At 43.6% G+C, this 25,229-nt stretch overlaps 1 protein-coding gene across 1 annotated transcript in view; it reads left to right on the forward strand.

Moving 5' to 3' along the window:
• Positions 1-25,229, forward strand: part of LOC122788078 (proto-oncogene c-Rel-like) — a 1,849,952-nt gene that overhangs the window by 1,477,367 nt on the left and 347,356 nt on the right. Inside the window, exon 7 of the mRNA XM_044055006.1 lies at positions 24,123-24,338. Coding sequence (XP_043910941.1) covers positions 24,123-24,338 — 216 coding nt within the window. The remainder of the gene's footprint in view (positions 1-24,122; positions 24,339-25,229) is intronic.

Raw genomic sequence — 25,229 nt, forward strand, 5'->3', positions numbered from 1 at the left:
TTTGTGGTCAAAGTTCAGAGTACTATCTGCATGTGTTCTCAGTGCTTGCATCACTGGGTTTCTGCATAGCAGGACTGCTGTCAGTGCTGTGATCAACATGGAATTCTATTTTTCAGATGGACATTACAAACACACATTTCTGCATCTATTTGTAGATCATGTGCATTTGTCACCATTCAGTTGTGTGTGTTAACTTCTCCTGTACTATGTCGAGAAAGAGTTCGAACCATAAAGGGTCAAGCACAGATCCCTGGGGTTTGCCAATGGTGACAGCTGTACTGGTACAAGTTGATTCACCAACTTTCACATGATGTGTCCTGTCAGTGAGCCATTTGGTTACCCATCAACTGATGTAAGGGTTAATCCACAGCTTAGACATTTTCTCAGTGATACCTACGTGAGGAATTGTGTCAAAACCGTAGCCCAAATCATGATAGGCAGCATGCACTGTCTACCTTCATCCAGGCCTATCCTGTGGAATCAGTGGCCTGTGACAACATCACAGATCACCTATGGCATGAATCAGCACATGCACCTTCCTGATAGCATTGAATACACAGTTCAACCCACCCTCTACATGGCCTGTATTCCTATACAAGAGTGTACATCAACATGTATCCACCTGAGTTGGGAGGGCAGCACCTGATGCATGCATGTATAGAGATAACCTGACTCTTCTCGACTGTGAGCTTGACCAACATGTCATCATGGATCTCTTCTACATGTACACTAGTAATATTCTAGGTGTATGCAACAGACCTGTGTGAGTTGTTAATGCTACATGAAGTCCGTTACATTTGCTAGATGTCCTCAAAGAGATCATTGAGGGCATGTATGATGACAACGGTATCATCTTGTGGAACTTAACCAGGTAAAGGTATCTGACACAAATCCACACTGAGGTATTCAGGCAACACTGTCATATGTGGCCATAAACAGCTATATCATCAAATGGGTACACCAGTTTGACATAAGTGGCATCTCACTATGTTGAAATGTGTGATGACCTATATTTCAGGTCCAGTGATCAGTTCAGTACATCAGGGGTGTCTGCTAGGCCTTTTCCAGCCCATTAGGTAGGTGAAGGACATCACAGATGACACACACATGCTCTGTCCAAACAGCTGCCTGAAGGAATACAGATTGCAGACAGTCAGTGATTCCAGTTGTGATATTAGTATAATACAGACAGTATCAACACATACCAAAATCTGCTGCCACTACCATGACAGCACCTGCATTGACAAGAAACATGGAGGATTTGTTGAATCAGGAAACGGACACACCACCCAAGTATAATGTGGACATCACACCATATAATCAGACCAGTAGGCATATGACTTGTGTCCTGGGGTCGATGGTAAGTGGTACATCCACCAGTATGTGGTCACAGTGCTGACTACTCCTTTGAATATACCACAAGTACTGGGTATGTGAAGGACATTCAAATCAGACACCATAATACTTTCATGGTTCCTAGCCTTCATCACACCAGTAACTGTGTACAAAGCACCCTTCTTCATATACTTCCCCACACATCTTCCAGTGATGTGTAACTAAAGTGTACCACCTTTGTCACAGTGCGCTGTCACAGAGCTTATTGGCCATACCTAGGTATTGTTTGTATGAAATATACATGAATGTCTGATGGTGCAGAACACCACTCACATTGTTACATCAGATCCATGTGTGCTACCTCTTCAGCTTATGCACACACTACATACATAGGTGTTTGGCAAAATTAATGGCATCTATATCATTCATGACTTGTGGATTGAGCTATATGTATATGCCATGCATGCAAGGCAACTAGCCTGTATTGTCCCTCCTAATACCTCCTGCAGATATTACAGTGCATGGTTACCCTCATAGAGTGTTAATGTACCATAGTAGTTGTTCAAAGTGTGTGCGTGTGTGCAGGCGCATCTCTTATCTCTCCACATCACATGTTATGTCAGAGGCATGGGATTACAGCTGGTATTATTCTAATATTGTCATGATTGTGGTTGGTTCTTGTAATGTTTTCTGGGATCCTTTAATTGTGGCCAACTTGCTGGAGACTTCTGCTGAGAATGTAGTCATCTTCAAGCATATCAGTTTGCACAGCTTCATAATATGCACCCTACCCCATTTGCATGTCAGATCCTTGATAGATGCCCTCTGCATTATTCTTGTAAACATGCTTATCTCACATAGACATTCTCCCCATTGTTATGTCACCTTTGTGACAGTCACAGACAGCACATTTTCACTGTGCAGTCTGTACTGTACCATATAGATATGTGCTTGGTGTTTCTGCTGCAACCATCTTCCATTGACATGCCCTCCTCTGCTGTACATGACAGAGTTTCACCTGTTCTCCTTCCCCGTGTTTATACTTGTAATTCATCTATGTGTCCCTATTCAATATACACACTTCCCCTGAGTGATCATTTTATATGGCATTCCATATTCTTTTACAGATCATTAACACAGTTTCAATGCACAATCCATATCACAATACTATGTACTGGAGGTACATTGTCCTGTACTGTGTTTGAACCATATACTTCACATTCATACCTCTCAATTGTCCAGATACTCCCAGAATGTCCAGATTTTTCCTTATCCAATATGTGGATTTCTGCCATATCACTGGGATGATCTATGGACTGATGTGACTCAATATTACATACAGTTGAGTGTATGCCTCTCGACTGTCCAGATTTGTGAAGAATGTCCAGTTTTGCTCGTATTTGTGATGTTTTCCTCATAACGTGTTTGTTTTCTGCCAAATCATTCTCTTGTCATTGCAGAGTGAAGTTAGAAACTGATGACTGACATTTGAGCTTCAAACTTCATACTCTTCAGGAAAATTCATGCTAATGTACCATCTATTTATTTTATCAACTTTCTAAGTTTGGAAGTGCAATATTAAAAATCTGTCCCTATGTTTGGGCCTTTGTCCCCCCATTATGTATGCTTTTGTCCCCATATCTTGCTCAAAGATGATGACAGGTATGTTTGAGTTTCATTCTACCACATGTTTATGCGACATCTATTGTAAATATGTCCCTATTACTGGTTAAATCCCACCGCATTATGTTGGCCTTTGTGGAAATAACAAATTCACAGCTATGTGTGAAACCCTGGTGGTCATTGTGGCATTCCACACAAATCCGTGGACTGGAGGTGCTTTGTTTTACACAAAATTGATATCCGCATTTGCTTACACAGTTTCCTGGCCGTGATCACTGGCCTGCTTTGCGTGGTATTATGCGCTGCGCACCATCACACTAAAATGTAAACTCCATGTGGGCTCTGTGCAAAGCCTACATGGAGTTTATTGACTCCTGGAGCTTTAGTAATATAATTTAATATCTGTCCTTTGCAAGTCTGTTATATGAGCATTTATTTAACAAGTTTACTGTTACTGTGATCAATGTTTACGATACGTGTTTCTTTTTTACATGTCATTTTTTTACTTTTATCATATTCTCTTGCCTTTATTATACTTTTTTCTTTGTATGACATTTAGTTAAGTAAAGTTTATTCTTCTCTGTCTCTCTTGTACTCCTTTAGCTGTTTTCACGGTGTTTATCTCAATATGAACCTGAAAGTGGTCCACCAGCTTTAGCTGTTTTCATGATGTTTATCTCAATCTGAACCTGAAAGTGGTCCACCAAGATCAGTGTTCTACCCTGGTTAACAAACATAAATGAAATAAATACGTTATGCAGAAATATCCCATTCCATCATTGGAATCCAATTACTGTTTCTATTAAAAGCAGATAAGTATTTTCCTAGCCCTGTGGCATAGAGGGCTGAATCCCTAACTGACACATGCCAACAGATTGATTAGTGCCTTGGAAGTGGATGAGCTCTGTGGGGAAGAGTGGGAGTGAGTGATGACATCTGCATTGCTAGTGCCTGCTGCAAAAGAGGCAAATGGCATGCAGGGACATGCACCTGCCTCTGCCAAGCTGTTTTTGCTCAGTAGCCTTTTTGGGGAGCTTAAACTTACATACCCACAGCAAAAAGTCTTTGCAGGCCCATGTGTTTGCAAGCATGCATGTCATCTGCTAGGGGAGGGGATCAGGGTTATACAAGAAAAAAAATGATGGCTGGATGGCCTCCTGTGATACACTCTTGCTCCCACCAGGGACAAATAGATCTGGTGGTCCTGGGAAATGTAATGGCTAGTTGGTAATGGGGAAACGACAAGAGAATTTAAAAAACAAAACAAAAAGAAGTAGATGATTTTGCAGGCATGTTGCCTACTTAATCTTACCTCACCTAAAAAAAAAATGCTGAGCCATTATTTTTTGCAACTGAGTGTTGGACACTGTAGTTTCAATTGTCAGAGTTCAAATTACATTCTGAACTGCATTAGTATGGACAGTGTTACTGTGAAGGAACATAGATGTAATCTTTGTACCAAGAGAATATTTAAGTTGTTACATCTCTTCTTTTGTTAAATTATTTAACATTTGATATTCATGTTTTTCTGATGATATTTTAAGTGTTCTATCGTAATAGAAGTCGACATCACACAAAATTCTAATCTTCAACAACTGCATGTCACTATTGTGGTCTTTGCAGGGATTGTCGAAGTGTAGGGCAACCTTTCAACACCCACTGTCTAGCACGTCATAAGAAGGGCAAAACCAGTTCCCCCTTGTGATGCAGAACACTGGGAACATTGCAGTATAAACATGAATGGCTTAGTATAGGAGAAGTACCCAGAAACCCACTATTCTACTAAAATCAAGTGTAGATATACAGCCTGCCAAGTTACTGGCTCTACTGTGCTAGTGTGCACTGTTTTTGTTAGGAATGTACTGTGCTGAGCTCCTGTCTATCCAAACCAACAAATATGACAAAAGGATAACGTATCATAAGTGCATGTCAAGTCAAACTAAAGAGTCATTTAGTATATTGGTGTTAGTATTTCACCTGATTTTCTTGTACCTGAGTAGTAAAACTGTAAGGGCATGACATTAGATTACAAGTGGCTTACATTTGATTTTACATTTGTTAACCGGGAAATTCCGACTGGACCAGGTCCATTTTCAGCAGAGGCCCGGGGAGAAAAGCTCCAACATCAAGTTATACAAATACAGTACATCCAGCATAATACACAAAACAGATTACATCATGTATGCTGAGCATAGTAATATAACAAGAATTAATAAAAACACTCTAGGTAAAAGATATAGAACATGGGTAAAAAGACAATGTCAGTCATACTTTGGTAACAAAAGAAAATATATCAAGTAAGATTCTACAGTTAAAAGTACCCATTCAGATGACCAAGCCTACAGGGGATCAGAGCTCCAGCATGTGATCAGAGAGGAATTTGGGGAGTTAATAGTAGTATGGGTAGGGTTATGTGATACAAGGGCATAACCATGTACTAAGAAGGTGCGATTTGAGGGAGTTTTTGAATATGGATGTGGAGGGGGCAGTGGACACAGATAGGGGAAGAGAGTTCCAATTTCTGGCAACGGTGTGGGAGTAGAGCGCTTTCCCTGGATTATTGTTAGCCTTGGTGATGGAGAGCAGAGATTTTTCACTGGATCTTAGGTATCGGTTTGTAGTATAGATAGTAAGTAGGTTGGATAATGAGGGTTTTTTTCAGGATATTTGAGAATATTGTAGGCTGTGCCCAGCTGGTGATAGTTAAGTAGCTGTGGTAGCTCAAGCCATTTTAGTTCTTTTAGTGCAGCACAGTGATGGGTTCTATAGGTTGAGTTAGCAAACTTGGCTATTTTATTGTAGCATGATTCTAGTTTGTCTAGGTCACATTGTCTGATTTGGGTAAAGATTGGTGCTGCGTATAATAGAGTTGAGAGGAGGTGGCTTTGTGCAAGAGTGACTCTTGCTTTTTGTGAGAGAAAGGACTTATGCCTGTATAGGAGCCTAGTTTTTTGTGTACTAGTTTTATGGTATGTGAGATGTGAACATCAAAGTGGAGATTATTGTCTATTTCAATGCCCAGAAGTTTGGTGTGGTTAGAAGGGGAGATGGTGGTGCCGTCATTAGAGGTTATGGTAAAGGAGAGGGGTTTTTTTGATCTATTAGGGGTAAATAGTAGCAGTTTTGTCTTTTTGGGATTTAGAATTAGTTGGATCCCAGATATCCATTTTTCTACTGAGATAAAGGTATCTTGAGTGAGTGTATGTAAGGTGGTGGGAGATGAGGCGGAGCAGATCAGAGTTGAATCATCTGCATATTGTATGAGTGTGCATGTTGTGTAGAGCATTTGAGGTTATTTGTGAAAATAGAGAACAACAGCGGGCCCTGTATAGAGCCCTGTGGGACACCTATGGTGGCTGGAAGTTGTGTAGACAGAGTTCCTTTCCACTGGACTGATTGTTGCCTGTGAGACAAGTAGCTTCTGAACCAGGCTATTGTAGAGGAGGTGAAGGATAATGATGTTAGTGAGTCTAGTAGAATGGAGTGGGAGACCATATCAAATGCTTTTGAGAGGTCTAGGAAAATGGCTGATACATATTTGTTATCATTCCTGTGAAGGTTTATATAATTAGTGAAAGATAAAAGGGCTGTGGTTGTGCTGTGATGTGGACGGAAACCGTGTTGTGTGGTAGATAGTAGATTGTGTGTGTTAAGAAATGTCATCACTTGCAAGTGGATGCATTTCTCAAGAATTTTGGATAAGGGGCAAATGATGGCAATAGGTCGGTAGTTGGAGAATTCATAAGAATTACCTCCTTTATGGAGAGGAATGATGCAAGATACTTTCCAGAGTTTGGGTATGTAGGATTCTAGTATGGAGCGGTTGATAAGGATGGAGACAGGATATGATAAGGAGTCACTAGCCATTTTAGGTATGCAGCAGGTATGTTATCAGCTGCCAGTGTGGTTGGCTTTAGTTTTAGGAGGAGTTTTTGATAGTTGAGGTGGGCACTGGTGATAGGCTGAAAGAGGGGATGGTGTGGAATAGGTTAGGTTGTGACTGAGGTAGACTGTTTTTGGTTATTTGACTGGACAGGGCTAAGATGGATTTAGTAAAATGGTTATTAAATTGAGAAGCTATGTCTAGGGTATTGTTAGTAGAGATGGCTGCTGGGGTTGTGGTTTTGCCTGGCTTTAGTAGGGAGTTAATGGCATGCCAGAATTTTTGTGGACTATTTGAATATTTCCTTTGGGCGCTAAGAAAATAGTTTTGTTTGTTTATTTTGGATTCAGCCGTGGCCTTGTTTCTAAGCTGTTGATAGTATTGTCTGGAGCTAGGGGTTTTGTCAGTTTTCCAGGCTTTATCTCTAGCTTTTAGTAAGGCTCTGGTGTCTCTATTTAGCCAGGGTGCGTAGTTGGCTTTAACTCTGATCTTTCTGCTGGGAGCTAGACTATTAAGGATGTTAGAGAAGGTTGTATTGAAGTAGTCTACTGCCTGGTCTAACCCGAGTGTCCATAGTGGTTCCCAGTTGCAGTGGCTTAGGACAGTATTTAGGTATCGTAGGGTAAGGTTACGGTCATCTCATACAAATTTGTAGACTACTGGTTTGGGGTGGTTGGAGTGTTTCTGGAGTAGGAAGGTGGGGAGATGATCACTTAAGTCATCTGGGAGGCAGCCTACTGTATAGTTTTGTTTGGGATAGTTGGTTAGTGTCCAGTCCAGTATGGATTCTCTCTTTGTTTTCTCATCTATTCTAGTTGGTTCTTTAATTAGTTGAGAGAACCCATATAGATTGATATGTGTAGAGGGGCTGCTGGAGTTACAGATTGCCCAGTCAGTGTTAAGGTCTCCTAGTAGGATCGTTTCCTGAGGTAGATTGTCCTTTGTCCAGTGTAGGATGTCTTCTATTATGACCGAGTTGTTGCCTGGAGGTATATAGCAGCATATTATATTAATATTCTTGGTGTTTCTTATGGATAGGACAGAAAACAGGACTTCAGCAGTTTGAAAAGTGGGTGGTGTGGTGTGCAGGAGCTGGAGGTTAAGGGTGTTTTTAAAGAGAATGGCTACTCCTCCTCCTTTCCTGTTTGTTCTATCAGATCTAAGTGTATTATACCCTGGGGGAAGAAAGACTTCATCTTGGATACTGGGTGTAAGCCAGGTTTCTGTAATGGCGAGTATATCAGGGTTGTAGTGGGCTATGAATGCATGTAGGTCTGTTAGCTTATTGGTAATACTTCTTATGTTGAGATTTAGAATTAGCAGGTCAGATGTTTGTCTAGCTGAGAGGGGACCTGGATTTGGGTGAATGTCACCAGAGGTTAGCAGAATTTGTAGGAGTGTCAGTATGTGTTTTTTAATATTAATTGTTTGCGAGCTTGGTCTATGAGAGTTTTTCTTAGTGTGATGAGATGGTGTAATTTTTGTAAGTGAGTAATATGTAGTTGTAAGATTTATGATTGTAGGGCAGATGTAGAAGTCTGAGTGGATTTGAGAGGGTGGGCTAGTGTGGGTAGTGTGATAGCAGTTGTGCAACGGTAGATCTGTTTGTAAGGAAGTTAGGAAGGTTAGCGATAGTAGAGCTAGTGATAGGGATGTGAGTGTGGGTAACATGATACTACTTTGAGTGAGAAGTACAACTAGGATTCCTGGTTGGTTGTGTGTGAGGGAAGAGTTGTGTTGCCTGGGAATGTGTTTTGGGAGTGGGATCAGTGTGGGATGTAATTGGATTGGGGGGTGGGGGGAGGTAGGATGAGTGGGTTGGGCTAGTTGTTAGGGAATTAGGGGTTGGACTACTGGTCAGGTGATTAGGGGTTAGAATAAAAGTAGAAGTAGTGGGGGCGGGTGGGAATAGGGGCAGGGAGGGGAGCGGAGCAAGCCCAAGCACAGCGGGTTAACACCAACTAAATGTTTCTTTAGGCTTTGGTAAGTATGTAATGTTAGCTTAAATTGTAATATGTTCAACTGAAATTTTAACTGTAATATGTTAAGTTGTCAATCTCGCCTTCATTCTTGCTGGATGGGTTCGGAGCCGATCCTCGGCTCCAACTCGGCACTTGCTAAGCTCGAGAGTCACTTTTACCAGCTTGAGGCAGCCCCATATCCCATGATGCAAGGCGGTAAATACCTAGATCTCGTTTGCCGCTTCACTGGTAAGTAATTTGTTATTCAAATATTAGTCACCCCATCCCTCTTTTTCTCACATTTTTTAGAGTATTTGTCACTTTTAGATAGTTTTAGGGTCTCTAGCTCCTAGTTACTGTTTCCCTAGTTGTTTTTCTTGTTGGGCCTTCAATCCTCTCCCATCCCTTCCTGTCAGGGCATGTGTGTGAGTTTAATTTTCTCCCTTTTTAAGTTAATTTTTCTGAATCTGGGACTGTGTGAGTAGTGTGTTTGTGTTGTTCTCGCTATGTCCAAAGAACCGAGGGTCTCAGGCTTCAAGAAGTGTGACTCGCGCTGTCAGAAGATGTCTCTGACAGACGGTCACACTTCTTGTATCTATTGCCTGGGACCTCTCCACATGCAGGACTCCTGTGCTATTTGTCATTCTTTCAGCCAGAGAGTCCTGCAGGAAAGGAGAAATAAATTAATTTTAAGAGGACTACTTAAACCAGAGGGCTCCCCGGCCAAGTCTGCTTCGGGTCAGCCCTCTAAGACCTCCAAGGCCCAGGCTTCTGTTTCTAAGCCTCCGGCCATGGCTCCGACTCCTTTGGAGTCAAGATCGGCTCTGGCTGGAGCCGATGTCTTTCTGACTAAATCTTCGGCACCGATGGCTATCGGTGCCGATACTTTGACTGATACATTGGTGTCGGCTCCGACTGGCTTCGACCACCATGTATCTAAGAGTTCGGTATCGGCGCCGACCGGCTCCGATACCATTATTTCCTTGCCTGTGTCGGCTCCGGCTGGAGCCGACACATCTTTGACCAGGCGTAGAGCAGATAAGTTGTTGGCTCCTGCTTGAACCGAGGGTTCATTGGCTCCGATTGCTTCGAGGAAGAGATCCAGGTATCCCTCTTTGGAGCCTATACTTTCGGCTCCGACCTCCCCTCTTCTTTCGGAACGGAGCCATCGGAGCCGGTCATCTAGGTCTTCCAGGCTCTCAGACCATGATTTGGAGAGAGTGGTAAGCAGATTATTAAAATCACAGGCACTAGCCCAGATGCTTCATAGTCCATCTCAACAGACAACTACTAGTCCACACCCTCTTCAAATTCCTCCTTCGACTCTCCTCCAGAGCTCGGAGCTGGAGTCTGTTGGAATAGTCACTGCTGTGGCTGCGGGGCAGATACCACCCCTTTCTGCCCCTTCAGCTTCTACTCTTATCTCCTCCTTGAGACCTTCCTTGGAGGGATCCGGCGGTCGGGCTTCCCTGGTCTGCTCCGAGGGGGCGAGTGGCATCGGACCCTTGTCTGACCCTGCTCTCCCCCTCGGGGCTTCGGCCTTGGTGAGCTCGGCTCCAACATCTGCCTCGGAGCCTTCCCTTTCGGTGGGCCCGGGAGCCCCCGTTTCTTCGGAGCGGGGTCTCTCAGATCTCCCTGGGAGGGGAGTCTTCGAGGTGATGAGGAGTGTGTTGGCCCCCGGGCTCAGTCAGCAGTCTATTCCCTTAGCTCCTCCCTCTATGGTGCCTGTAGATGTCTCTTCCCACTCTCTTGCACCCGGACCGAGAGATCCATCGCCTCAGTTTTCCCCACTGGGAAGAACCCCCTCTTCCGAGGATTCTCCTGATCCGTCAGGAGATCCTCCGCGTAAGAGGACCTGTAAGAGGAAGCACCTAGACTCCCCTGAGTCTATCACTTCAGACACCGACTTGGATGAGTCGGAGGGGTCCCCAAGATCCCCCTCTGAGGATGTCTCTTTTTCAGACATCCTAGAACTCCTAAAACAGAGGGGAAACTGGCCCTCCATTAATCCCTCCGAGGATGAGTCGGTATACCTAGAGGCTTTTGGATCTCGACCCTCCACCTCCTGGGTGTCTCCGCCTTTCGACCCCCTCATGGAGGTGATAGCTCGGAAGGCGTGGACATCTCCTGATTCCGTGGAACCAGTTCCCAGGAGGCCTTCTAAATTTATTACAGCCCCTTCCGAGAAACAATTCCTTACAAAAGGTGTCCCTGTTGATGCCATGGTGGTGGCGGCCGCCAAGAAGGAACTTGCAGATCCTTCCGTACCAGTCCATCCTCCTAACAAGGATTCTAGGACCATGGACAGGTATGGTAAGCGGATGTTTTCCTCAGCGACCTTTGCCATGCGTTCGCTGAATTATTTATGTCACTTCACCAGACTTCAAAGGGACATCCTTAAAGAATTAGGTGAAGTAGTACAGGATCCTTCAGCTGCAGGAGCTCAGGAGAAGATTGCTTCTCAGCTAGGAATCCTTAACTCCATAACCAACTCCTCCATGCGGCTAATTTCTTATGCAGCAGATGGAGCGAGTAGAGCTGCAGGGACAGGAGTGGCTCTCAGACGTCAGTCCTGGATGCGGCTCTGTAATTTTGCAGACCCCTTTAAGGTGTCCTTCACAAACTCTCCCTTTGATGGGTCGACATTGTTTGGTCCTCAGGTGAAGGATACGTTGACCAGGTGTGAGCAAGACGGCAAGACTCTTTCTGCCGTAGGAGTCCGCTTTTCCACCCCTTCTAGGCCTTACCCCAAAGGACAGAAGGGGGGAAAGATGTGGTTCCGAAAATCTCAGGGAGTCACGCCGGACACACGTGGTCAGTTTACCCCTAGAGGCAGAGGGGGTAATAACAATAGACGCCGCCCTAGGGGCAGAGGGGGGCCGCAGAACCAGGGCAGCAGAGAGCCCCTCTCTGACAAGCCCTTCCAGCATCCCTGAGGTGTTGCCCGACTCCATCCTTGGAGGCAGTCGGGGGAAGATTATCGCTGTACCCAGAAGCCTGGCTTTCCCTTTTGCAAGACAAATGGGTACAGTCGATCATATCCGAGGGTTACAAGATTCCTTTCGAGGAAAGTCCCTTCCCTCACAAAAATTCCCTTCCAGACGTTCCACCCGGTCTAAGGGAAATTGCAAAATTAGAAGTATCAAAGCTTCTACAAAAAAGGGCCATTCAGCCAGTTCCAACAGACCATTCAGAGCTCGGAATCTACTCAAGGTTCTTTTTGGTTCCCAAAAAGACGGGAGATTGGAGACCAATATTGGACCTCAGCAGACTCAACAAGTTGGTGAAAAAGACAAGATTTCGGATGGTGACACTTCAATCGATTTTGCCCTTCTTAGGCAAAGACAACTGGATGTGCTCAATAGACCTTCAGGATGCGTACTATCACATAAAAATCCACAGACGCTCCAGAAGGTTTCTCTGCTTTCGGCTGGGGTCCAGTCATTTTCAATTCAGAGCCCTGCCCTTTGGTCTCACTACAGCCTCCAGAGTGTTCACCAAATGCATGGCAGTGGTCACAGCTCTCCTGAGACGTCAAGGATTCCAGGTGTTTCCGTATCTCGACGACTGGCTCCTCTCAGCCACCACCAGGCATCAACTTCTCCAAGCCAGAGATTACACCCTAAATCTCTGCACTCAGTTAGGAATTTTGGTCAACTATAAAAAATCCTCCTTATTGCCCTGCCAATCTATTACTTTTATAGGCGCAAATTTAGACACTGCTCGGATGTCAGCAAACCTAACAAGCCAGAGAATTCTAGATATCCAAAACCACGTGCGGATCATCCTTGCCAGCAAAAAGGTGCATGCCAGACTGGTCCTGAAAGTATTGGGCCTCATGGCAGCTGCCATTACTCTTCTTCCTTTGGCCCATTTTTACATGCGTCTCCTTCAATGGATGTTGTTCACACAATGGTCCTACCAACAGCTTCCCATGCGTCACCAGATCCTGGTGACACAAACTTGCAAAAACCATCTATCCTGGTGGATTTCTTCTCCCCCAAGTCCATCAGGGCAGACCCTTTGTTTTCCCGGCCCCGGTAGCCACAGTCACTACGAACGCCTCCCTGATCGGGTGGGGGGGTCATTATCAGGGCAGGATGGTTCATGGGACGTGGCAACCGTTCGAATACCACCTGCACATAAATGTCCTAGAGATGAGAGCAGTGCTTTTAACGTTGCAAGCCCTCAACGACTTTCTTCCCTGAGGAACGATTGCAGTTCACACGGACAACATGTCCGTAGTATGGTACATCAACAAGCAGGGTGGAACCAAGTCCTATCCCTTGTGTCGAGAGGCTCTCAGACTTTGACAATGGGCGATCTCCTCTCATCGGTTTCTGGTAGCAACGCATATCCCTGGGAAAACCAACATTTTAGCGGACAGATTGAGCAGAGCTATACTCATGCCTCACGAGTGGTCTCTCAAGCAATCTATAGTGGAGGAGATTTTTCAGAAGTGGGGCCGCCCATGTTGCGATCTTTTTGCTACTCCCCAAAACAGCAAATGCCCAGTCTTCTTCTCTCTCTTCCCACTTCCGGGCCATCACCCCAGAGACGCTCTTACCCAAGATTGGCCCCAGGGACTTCTTTATGCCTTTCCTCCCCTTCCATTGATACCACAGGTACTCCAGAAAGCTACCGGTTTGAGAGCCAAAATGATTCTCATTGCCCCGTATTGGCCACGACAAATTTGGTTTCCGTTCCTTCGTCATCTTTTGGTGCAGCCGTGGCATCTGGACCCAGTGCCAGATCTTCTGATCCACCAATCGGGTCAGCTGCATCGGTCCATCCCTTCTCTCAACCTCACAGCTTGTTTGCTCCACTTTCTTCCTTAGCCAGGCTTCCTATGATCTCTAACCCCATTAGAGATATCATAGTAGCTTCCCTTAAATCCTCTACTAGAAGGATTTACTCTAGCAAGTGGAAACGTTTCTCCCTTTGGGCGAAATCGAGGAACATAGATCCCTTTACTGCCCCTGTTCATGCAGTTTTGGATTTTCTAGCGGAAATCTTTCACTCGGGTTCTTCATCTTCCACGGTCAAAGTTCAGTTGGCTGCAATCTCGAACTTTCATGTCGGATTTGCATATCACAGCATTATGTCCCACAAGCTTTGTAAAGCTTTTTTGAAAGGAATTTTTCTCCTGAGACCTCCTGTCAGGAGTCCTCCTCCACAATGGGACCTAAATCTAGTGCTGACATCCTTAATTCTTCCTCCTTTCGAGCCAGCTGCTTCATGTTCACTAAAGTTTCTTTCGTGGAAGACACTCTTCCTTGTCGCTATTACCTCGGCTAGGAGAGTGTCAGAACTTCATGCCCTCTCTGTTCATCTCCCATATTTGGTCTTCCACAAGGACAGAGTATCCTTGAGAACTAATCCATCCTTTTTGCCCAAGGTTGCATCAAAAACAAATTTAAACCAATTGATCCCCCTGTATTTTTTCCTAATTATTCCAACAGATCGGAACAAAAATTGCATTATCTAGATGGTCACCACCAACTCAGATATTATTTGGACAGAACAAAGCAATTCAGGAAGTCTGATCAGCTTTTTCTTTCTTATGCTGAAAATAAGAAAGGCCACCCTGTTTCCAAAGTGACCTTATCTAGATGGCTATCTTCCACCATTTCTGACATTTATCAACTTAGGGGCAAACAACTGTGCTCAAAACCAAAGGCACATTCCACTAGAGGTCTAGCCACTTCTACAGCTTTTCAGGCTAGGCTACCCTTAGATACTATTTGTGCAGCAACCACTTGGGCCACTCCTCATACCTTTATTTCTCATTACAAATTGGATTTAGCCTCCAGGAGTAGGGCCAGTTTTGGTTCCACGGTTCTCAAGAGTCTGTTCCATTGAGCCACCCAGGATAGAGGTGCTAGGGACGCGGTCCTATCCAGCAAGAATGAAGGCGAGATTGACAACTTAACATTTAGAAGTTATGTACCTACCATAACGTTCCATGTTAGTTGTCTTCTCTCGCCTTCTTTCTTGCGACCCTCCCTCCTGTCCCCCTTGCCTGGACAGACCTTGATCTCCCTTGTCTCTGGAAGATTTTGGGCACCAGTTAGTTCTAGTTTTAGTTATCTGGTTTCCCCTTACAGACCTTTAGGCTAGTTGCTCTTCTTTCCTTAGTGGAAAGTTTTTATGCTAGGCAGTTGTCCCTCTAGGTACCAAACAAGATCTGGGTATTTACCGCCTTGCATCATGGGATATGGGGCTGCCTCGAGCTGGTAAAAGTGACTCTTGAGCTTAGCAAGTGCCGAGTCGGAGCCGAGGATCGGCTCAGAACCCATCCAGCAAGAAAGAAGGCGAGAGAAGACAACTAACATGGAACGTTATGGTAGGTACATAACTTCTAATTAATGTTTGTTTGCTCATTTTGTATTTTTGAAGTATTGTTTCTGTTCATTAGCATAAAGATCTTAATAATAAGAAAAATGTTGTTATTAACTTCTGCACAGCACAAAGACTAGCTGTGTTGTTGTCCTATCTCGCCTTCATTCTTACCAGGATAGGTTCTGATCGGATCCTTGGATCCGACTCTGCCTTTACACTCAAGCTCGAGGTCTTCAACTAGCCCTTGGCTAAACCCTATCCCAGCTTGCTCCATCGCCAGATCTCATTTGCCGCTAAACAAGGTCAGGTGCTCGTTCTACTGGCTTTGGCTAAGTATATTCTGTTTATATCATTATTGTTGGAATTTTCATTTTCTTGTTATATTATTAAATTTGAGAACTAGTTTCTTCTGCTAGTTAATTGTTTCCGCTTTATTCTGCTGTTTTTTCTGCTGTAGGCCGTCTTCCACTTAGGCCTTATTGTCCCTATCCCGGCTTCTTTTTTAGGTCTCTCTATAGTCCATTTAAGTTAGAGAGCTATTCATTATCTTCTTTTTCTCCTGTAGAAATTGTTAAGGTCAGTTCATTTAAGTTAGAGAGCTGCCTTACCCGTAGCTTGTCTAAGTTAGAGGGCTACCGCTTTCCTTTCTCTCTCCCGGGCATAGCCCGTTTAAGTTAGAGGGCTGTGCCTCCTTTTCATTTTCTTTATCCCCTTTTTGATAGTTAACTTATCCTGTTAGCTTATTGTTGTTGTTGTTAATATAAACAAAATCTTTTCTCTAGCTTCCCTTGTTACTACTCTTTTTCAGTATGTCTTCTAAAGATTCAAAACCTTCTGGTTTCAAAAAATGCGAGAAATGTGGACAGAAAATGTCCCTAACTGATAGACACACAATTTGTATCTATTACTTAGGAGCTGTCCAGCTCCAGGAGTCCTGTTCCATTTGTCATTCCTTTAATCACAGGGTTCTCCTATCCTGGAGAGGAAGAACAAATTGATATTGAGAGGTCTCTTAAAAAATAAAACCTTTCTCAGAAGCAATATAAGAAGGCCCGGGTTTATCAAAGTCAGACAAGTCATCTTCTTCAAAATTGGACAAGTCTGGGAAGAGATCTTGTTCTTCAAGTGCTCCATCGGAGCCATCAAAAAAGATTGCCAAAGTCTTGACACTGGATCCTAAGCCTGTCAGATCTGAAAAATCCACAGCTCCGGCACCATCAGTCTCAGTGCCGGTAGAGTTTGAGTTGTGGAGCCGGTTCCCTGTTTTGGAGCCATTCTCCCTTACTCTAAGATTTCCTATTCTTCAACCTTCCAAGTCTCCAGCCCCCTCCAGTCAGTCTTCCAAGAGCCTATCCAGCAATGACGTGGATCGAGTCATACAGAGGCTTTTAAGGACACTGACACTGGCCAAGCTGTTATCTGATCCAACCACATCATCCCCAACTGCTCAGATTTCTCCTTCGATCCAGCCTCGGACTTTGAAGTCGGAATGTCCCAAGTTGTTACTAGTGGAACCATCGGACCCCATGACCCGTTGCAGGATCTTCGGGATACAACCATTGCTCTGATGTCCTCAGCTCCATCAGAGCTCGAGGAGTTTAGGAACTGACGCTCTCCATTTGGGTCCGGGGAGGTGAGTCGGTTTGGACAGCTGTCGCATCCAACTTTGCCTCTCAGGCCATCGGCTCGGATGAGCTTGGCTCCTACCTCAGTCTCGGGGTATTCGTCCTTGATATCGGGGGTTCCTTCGACTTCTTCGGATCCAAGGATTTCCTTGGATCAGGGGTGGGGGGCATTTGAGGTGATGAGGAGAGTACTGTCTCCACAGGTAGTTCCATTGTCATCTCCGGATGTTCTTCCTCCAAAAGCACCGGTGTCTGCCTCTATACCCTTGCATCCTCAGGGACGCAGAGATCCTAGGCCTCAGGATGCCCCACAGGGTACCCCTCACTCTTCTGAAACCTCTCCAGAGTACCCCTCTGAAGAAGTCCCTTGGAAGAGGTTATGTAAGAGGAAGCATTTATTCTCCCCAGAGGAGTTCATCACTTCTGATGCAAACCTCAATGAAGCTAAGGGGTCCCCATGGTCACCTCCTGATGATGTCTCCTTTGGAGACATCTTAGAAATACTTAAGCAGAGAGGCAGCTGGAAGTCCACCAACCCTTCAGCAGAGGAGTCCGTGTACCTGAAGGCCTTTGGATCTCACCGTTCCTCCACTTGGGTGTCTCTACCTTTCGACGAACTTCTGGATCTAGTTTCTTGGATAGTGTGGGAGCCTCCAGATTCAGTGGAACCTGTTCCTCGGAGGCCAGATAAGTTCATCACGTTCCCTTTGGACAAAATCTTTTTGACTAAGGGAGTCCCAGTAGATGCTATGGTGGTGGTGGCAGCCACCAAGAAGGAACTCTCAGAGATATCTTCTTCTGTCCATCAACCGAAAAAGGAGCCTCGTACAATGGACAGATGTGGAAAGAGCATTTTTTTCTTCATTGACATTTGCTGTCAGATCACTGAATTTACCTGACCCATTTTACTAGATTGCAGAGAGATCTCCTGAAGGGGTTAGGAGATGCTCTCCAAGATTCAGTAGCTGAAGGGGTTCCGGAGAAAGTTGCTTCTCTGCTTTCTACCTTAAATTCAGTTGTCAACTCCTCCATGACATTTCTTATGCAGCGGATGGAGTGAGTAGAGCAGCAGGTTCAGGAAGTTCCCTAAGGAGGCATTCTTGGATGTGCTTGTGTGACTTTGCGGAGCCCTTTAAATCTTCCTTTGTGAACGCCCTGTTTGATGGCTCATCTCTGTTCGGGCCCAAATTCAAGGACACACTACCCAGGTGTGAGCAAGAAGGAAAGACTCTGTCTGCCATAGGAATCAGTTTTTCCATGCCTACCAGACCTTATCGCAAAGGTCAGAAAGGTAGTGGCAAAATGTGGTTCTGAAAATCCCAGAGATCTTTCCAGGATACACGTGGTGAATCCTCCCCCAGGAGCAGAGGGGGAAATAGTAATGGAAGACATCGATCACACGGCAGAGGGGGTCCACAGAATCAGGGCAACAGAGAATCTTTGTTTGATAAGCTGTTTCAGCACTCCTGAAGGGAGGCCCGTCTGTCCATTTCTGGAGGCAGTCGGGGGGGGGGGAGCGCTTATCTTTGTACCCCCAAGCCTGGCTACAAATAATAAAAGACAAGTGGGTACAAAGCATCATATCCAGCGGTTCCTCCATACCCTTTTCCTTCATACCTCTCAATCTGGAAACATTAAAAATCTGGACAAGGCCCATGAAAAATAGGTACAAATCTGTATACTGATTAACATGTAATTTGCATGCATAATTGTGTAACCCCACCCACTCCGATGGAATTGTGGGATACCGACTTTTAAATGCAAACTGAAGAACAGACAACCAAAATATGGCACCAGAGTCCCCCTGCAGCCATTCCAATGTCCCATTACCTGGCTATTTTGCCACCAGTTTGAAAAACAGGAAGACTGAAACTTAATGGCTATCATTTAGTGAATTCAGTTCTCACTTCTCACCATAGCTGTCAGCCTCTTAGCACAAAAAACCTGGACAAGCAACAAAGCCAATAATGGGGGAATACAAATTCTGTTCTCACATCTCACCATCACTCTCACTCAGATTACATTTACAGAACTGTTCAGTATATCATGCACTAGCTCTTAGCATCTGTTAATCATCTGATAAAGTAAAAGCCACCCTACTCTGTATGCATACCTTCCTATTTCATTTGTTCATCTACCACAGGGTTACCATATTGTCAGTTTTCCTTCAGCAATAAATGGTTATTTAGAACTGTTCTTAGATGAAAACTACCCTTCTGCTAGTGCAATCCACTTGCTTGTGCTAGCTCTGTATGTCAAGAAAAAAAAAATGAAGAAGGGTGACTGACCCTTGCCCCAGCTATTTTTCACACTGTCACATACAGAAAAGAATAAAGGAGAAGACTTGCATTTTTCACATCTGAATTTCAAATCAACTTTCCCAGTTTGGAATGTGAAAAAAATAATAATCCTCTCTTGAAAAGCACAGGTCAATGAACTGACCACACACACATGCATGCATTTAAGGTTCAAAACAAATTTGCAAAAGATTGACACTTCAAACTCTTCAGTTTCCAAAAAAATTGTTTACTTGCTCAGTGACATGATAAATAACATAAATATTCAGTACAATATTTTAATTCAGGTTAGCATTTAATCTTTCACTAAAATGCTAAAGGAAAATGAACTCTTCTGAATAAAGGAAATAACATTTAGTTCATAAACCTTCTCAAAGACCTAAAGCTGCTGATTTTAGAGCTCACCAACCATTGATGTTTCTTGCTGCTATAGCACTCCATGGATATTTATTTAGCTTCCAGACCTTTGATTGCATCATGCACTCTGTAATATTTATCATTAAAAAAAAAAATCAACATTTTTTTGGAGTTGTTTCAACCCAAAAATCAAGATGATTTAATCATAATAATCTTACTAAACTATAATTTTATTATGTGATTTTTTTTCACTTACTCGAGACTAAACTACTGCAACAGATTTGAAAAACAAAACTTTGCCACCAAGATAAAAAATATTTTTGGGCAACAACAAGGTTTTAAATAGGTATGATTGTTTGTGCTACTACAGGCAAAGGCAGCATTCTTAAAATGCCATTTGCTGTTCAGGTTTGCTAAGACCATGGGTGTGTATTCTCATTCAGCCAGGTAGAATTCTTAAGTTATGCACCTGTTTAAAGACTTTTCATGTTGTTTTTCCATGCTAGTTCTTTGCACCCACTCAGTAGTCCAGATAGTTATTGTTAACTAGCCAAACAAAGCTATGCTTGAGAGTAGTGTTTTTAAGGTATGAGCTCCAACAAAAAAGGATTACAAATATCACAACTTGGAGAAGCTGAACTGTACAAAATAAAATACACAGACTTTTGTCTCTGTGGAAAAAAGATCACAAGCTGACATTTTTATTCCAGCTATCTGGTAGTTCAGACAGTTAAGGCTATAAGCAATTGATCAGCATCACCAATTCCCACTGAATCTATTTGCAAACTGGGACTCTATGCAAGCCACTTAAAAAAGACAGCACTACTAGAGCCACTTGAGCTAGCTGGTTTACCCTGATAGTAAACAGATAGAATCCTCACACACACACACACACACACACACACACACACACACACACACACACACACGTTTCCTTACCTAATGAACGATTTAGTGCTGCTGCTGCCTAATTCACGAACGAAAATGAGCATTAGTGTATCCGTTTACTCGCAATGCTGCTGCTGAATGAAAACGAGCATTAGTGTAATCCGTTTACTCGCAATGTTGCTGTTGCCTGCCATTCCCGCAATTAATGCTACTGTTGTCTGTATCTTGCCATTTACACATTCCCGCTCACAGCCAGAGATGGAAATCATGATGTGAGCTCCTTGAGCTCAATTCCGACTGGCTGGTAGCCCTGTCAAGCTGACGTCATCACGTGTGTGATGACGTCAGCTACAATAGCTCGATAATTCAAAAAAAAGCAAAAAAATCAGAAATGAAAGAGTGCCACTCAGGAATCGTAGCACCCCTTCATTTGGATCCCAAAACTCGGTAAAAACCGAGTAATTCGGTATAGTTGGGAGGTATGTTTTCCTTCCCCGTTCCAAACATAAAAAAGATCCCAGATGTTCCACCCAGTCAAAGGGAACAGGCAACGTTAGAAATTCAAAAGTTGCTGGACAAAAGAGTCATGCAAACAGTCCCCGTAGTCCAAACAGGATCCAGAACTTACTCAAGATTATTTTTAGTTCCAAAGAAAACAAGGGATTGGAGACCAATTCTGGATCTCAACAATCTAAACAAATCAGTAAGAAAGTCCAAGTTCCGGATGGTGACATTGTAGTCAATACTCTCTTTTTTGGGACAAGACAATTGGATGTGCTCGATAGAACTCCAGGAATGTGTACTACCACATAAGAGTGGATAGGCGATCCAGGAGACACCTGCACTTTCGGCTGGGAGCCAGCCACTACCAGTTTTGAGCTCTGCCCTTTGGCCTCACTACATCCCCCAGGGTGTTCACCTAATGTATGGCAGTAGTTGCGGCTCACATGAGGCGCCTAGGATTCCAGGAGTTTCCATAGTTAGACTACTGGCTCCTAACTGCCACCACCGAGCATCTACTAATAAAAGCAAGAGACACTACCTTGCAGCTCTGCTCTCACCTAGGAATCACAGTAAACTACGAGAAATATGCCTTGCTGCCTTCTCAGCATGTAGTATTTACAGGGGCAGAATTGTATACAAGTATGATGGCCAAACTTCCTCCAGAAAGGGTTCAATTTCTACAACGTCAGGTTCAAAATCTTCTCACAAAGAAAAAAGCACAAGCGAAGATAGTCCTAAATGTTTTGGAGACCATGGTAATAGCAATAACTGTGATCCCATTAGCGCAGTTACACATGAGAATTGTCCATTAGCTACTGTCCACTCAGTGGTCGATGCACGAATTACAGATGTCCCACAAAATAACAGAATCTTGCAAAAAAGACCTTCATTGGTGGCTCCACTCCACTCATGTGACACTAGGCCGACCATTTGTACTTCCCCAACCACTGGCTGCAATGACCATGGATGCCTCTCAGATGGCGGTGGGCATTATCTGGGAAAGACGGTCCAAGGCACCTGGCAAGATCACGAGGCCCATTTGCGCATTAGTGTCCTAGAAATGAGAGTGGTGCTTCTGGCTTTGCAGGCATTCCAGGACTCTCTTCCACTGTGAACTATTGCAATACAGACAAGACAACATGTCAGTTGTATGGTACATAAACAAGGAGGAACCAGATCTTACCCCCTTTGGTGGGAGGCCATGAGAGTATGGCAGTGGGCGACCTCCTCCCAACGCTTTCTGATAGCAACACACATCCCTGGGAAATCCAAAGAGATAGCATACAGACTCAGCAGAGTGATTCTGATGCCGCACGAGTGGTCCCTAAAACAGGAAGTAGCGGAAAGGATTTTCCACAAATGGAGCCAGCCTTGCTGCGACCTTTTTGCGATATCCATGAACGCCAAATGCAGCAACTGCTTTGCATTTATCCCCCCTCCGGGGGAGTCACCAAGGGATGCACTTGTACATGATTGGCCCTCCGGTCTCCTTTATGCTTTTCCATCCTTCTCATTAATACCCAAAGTTCTTCAGAAAGCCGGTTACTTGGGAAGGGACTTGATACTTGTCGCCCCATACACTGGCCTCATCAAATCTGGTTCTCCTTCCTTTGGCCTCATCTTCGGGAGGAGCCTTGGATTCTGGACCCAGTTCCAGACCTTTTGATTCATGCGTCAGAAACACTCCATCCTTCCCTTCAGACCCTCAAGTTGGCAGCTTGGCTGCTCCGATTCCGAACATAGCCAGGTTTCCTAACCTCTCTTCATCAGTTAAGCACATCTTGATTTTTTCTCACAAGGTTTCTGTGAGAAAGATATATAGAAGCAAATGGAAAATATTTTCATAATGGGCTTCCCGTAACCATATTGATCCTGTTATTGCCCCAGTAAATTCCATTCTAGAATTCCTATCAAAATTATTCAGCGACAGTGCAGATGCAGCTACCATTAGAGTTCAGTTAGCGATATCTACTTTTCATACAGGTGAATCTGGCCTCAGCGTTGTCTCATAAGCTATGCAAAGCATTTCTTAAAGGTACTTTGTTATTACTTCCACCTATCGGAGACTCCCCAAGCACCATAGGACTTAAATTTTGTCCTGTCTCGTTTAATCCCCCCCCCCATTTGAGCCAGCATCATCTTGCAAACTCAAGTTTTTGACATGTAATTGCTATCAAGAGAATAGTTTCCATCTGCTAGGAGGGTGTCAGAGTGCAAGCCTTGTCAATAAAGCCCCCCTACTTGCTTTTCCACAGAGACAGGATATCCTAACGAACAAACCCTTCCTTCTTGCCAAAAGTATGTTCAGAGTCAAATTTGAATTAATCGATAGAGCTACCAGTCTTATCCAAATTATGGGAATAGGGTGGAATACATGTTATGTGCACAGACAATTGCGTTTCTACTTGCACAGGACTAAGAGCTTCAGAAATTCTGACCAGCTATTTATATCTTTTTCGGAATCAAAGAAAGGTACTTCAGTCTCTAAAGTAACACTATCGAAATTGCTTTCAGATTGTATAACCTTCATTTATAAATCTCAAAACAGCAATCTCCCCCATACAGTTAAAGCCCACTCTACAAGAGCCATAGCAAACTCTTCCGCCTTTCTGGCTAGACTACCAATTGATACCATTTATGCTGCAGCAACATGGGCAAGACTACATACCTTTATCACTCATTACAAAGTTGATTTGGCCTCCAGGAACAGGGCCTCCTTTGTTTCCATGATTCTGAAGAATATTCTCCCTTGAGCCACCCAAGAAATATGATGCTAGGCATGCTGTCCCATCCTGGCAAGAATGAAGGCGAGATAGGGCAACAACACATAAAGATGTTATGTACTCACCATAACGTTCCATGTGTGTTGTCCATCTTTGCTTTAGTTCTTACATCCCATCCTCCTTCGCCCTGACATTTCTACTCCTGGAAGACTGAGTTGGTACAATTGGATATCATTATTCTCTGGCCTTCTTTATTGCACTCTGAATTTTAAGCTACCTTTTATCTTTATTACTCTTATCTGGGGATGGTGTATGCTGGGATAGGGTTTAACCATGAGCTAGTATAAGACCTCGAGTTGGGTGTAAAGGTCGAGTCGGATTCCGAGTGTCGAATTTGAACCCATCCTGGTAAGAATGAAGGTGAAGATGGACAACACACATGGAACATTATGATGAGTACTTCTTTTTTGCTTGATCTGACATTTGTCTAAAACTGCTGTAGGTAGCAGGAGTTTATTTTGTGCCTTTTATTCAGTCAGTCATTAGTTCAGACTTTGAGATCCTGTTTTATTTTCTTTTACCAGATGACATTGAAGTTCGCTTCTTTACAGATACTTGGGAAGCTAAAGGTTCATTTTCCCAAGCTGATGTCCATCGACAAGTTGCTATAGTATTCAGGACCCCGGCATACTTCAGTCCCAACATTGCGGTAGCAGTGACAGTGCAAATGCAACTTCGGAGACCATCAGACCAGGAGGTCAGCGAACCCATGGATTTTAGATATCTACCAGAGGAAAAAGGTACACAGTTCTGTAGATTCGCTGTTGAATGTCACATGCTGTATAACATACATTTCTTGGATCAGTTTACAGCCTCATTCCATATGACAACTCTGTAGCATACTTCCTATCTATCCTTGGTTTTGCAGAACATCCCTATTTTTTGTCTCATATTTTTTCTGTCATAAAGTTTTTAATTTTCTGGTAAATCATCGAGAATTAGTCAGTCAATAATGCCACACATTAGTTTTATACATTTTATTATTCAGCAAATGGATGTTGATGCAAAACCTGTTATTCTATTAAGTTTTTAAATTAGTTGTAATAATATCTAAATTCATCCCTGATTTGGAACCCTTGTCTCCCCTCCATTATTTTTTGGCTTTGTCTCTGATTCTTGATCCAAGAAGTTGAGAGCTACGATCTGTAGGTATAAACATTTGTAAATGTAGTAAGAGTTTTTTGTTTGTTACCACTTTGACAAAGTTGTGTTTGTGAAGCCAGCAGTCTAAGTGGATAGAGACCATAATGTAATCAGAGGAGAGCTACTTAGAAATTACTTCAGAACTCGTGTGGAGATTACTGCCCTGTTATTTTGTGCTTTGGTTACTGGAGCCGTTCTGGTCATTCTGCCATCTGTGGTTAAATTCTGCATCTTGCAGGTAAATTCTGATGTTACCAGAAGTAGGATGACTTCCTATACAAGTGGATCAGTTTCATAGTCAGTGTGTTTTCCCTTCATTTCTACAGCTTATGAAATAATTTGCAGGGAAAACATGGAACATTTAATAAACCTGGGAATTAATTTAATGCCATTTTGCAGCAGCTGCATTCTTTAGTTTGTCTCTTGCTACCATGGCGACCTACATTTGCAGATTAATTCATCCCATTCACAGGGGTTAAAAAGGTTGG

The sequence above is a fragment of the Protopterus annectens genome, chromosome 1.part2 (assembly GCF_019279795.1).
Source record: "Protopterus annectens isolate FY-2018-M chromosome 1.part2, PAN1.0, whole genome shotgun sequence".
Taxonomy (NCBI): Eukaryota; Metazoa; Chordata; order Ceratodontiformes; family Protopteridae; genus Protopterus; species Protopterus annectens.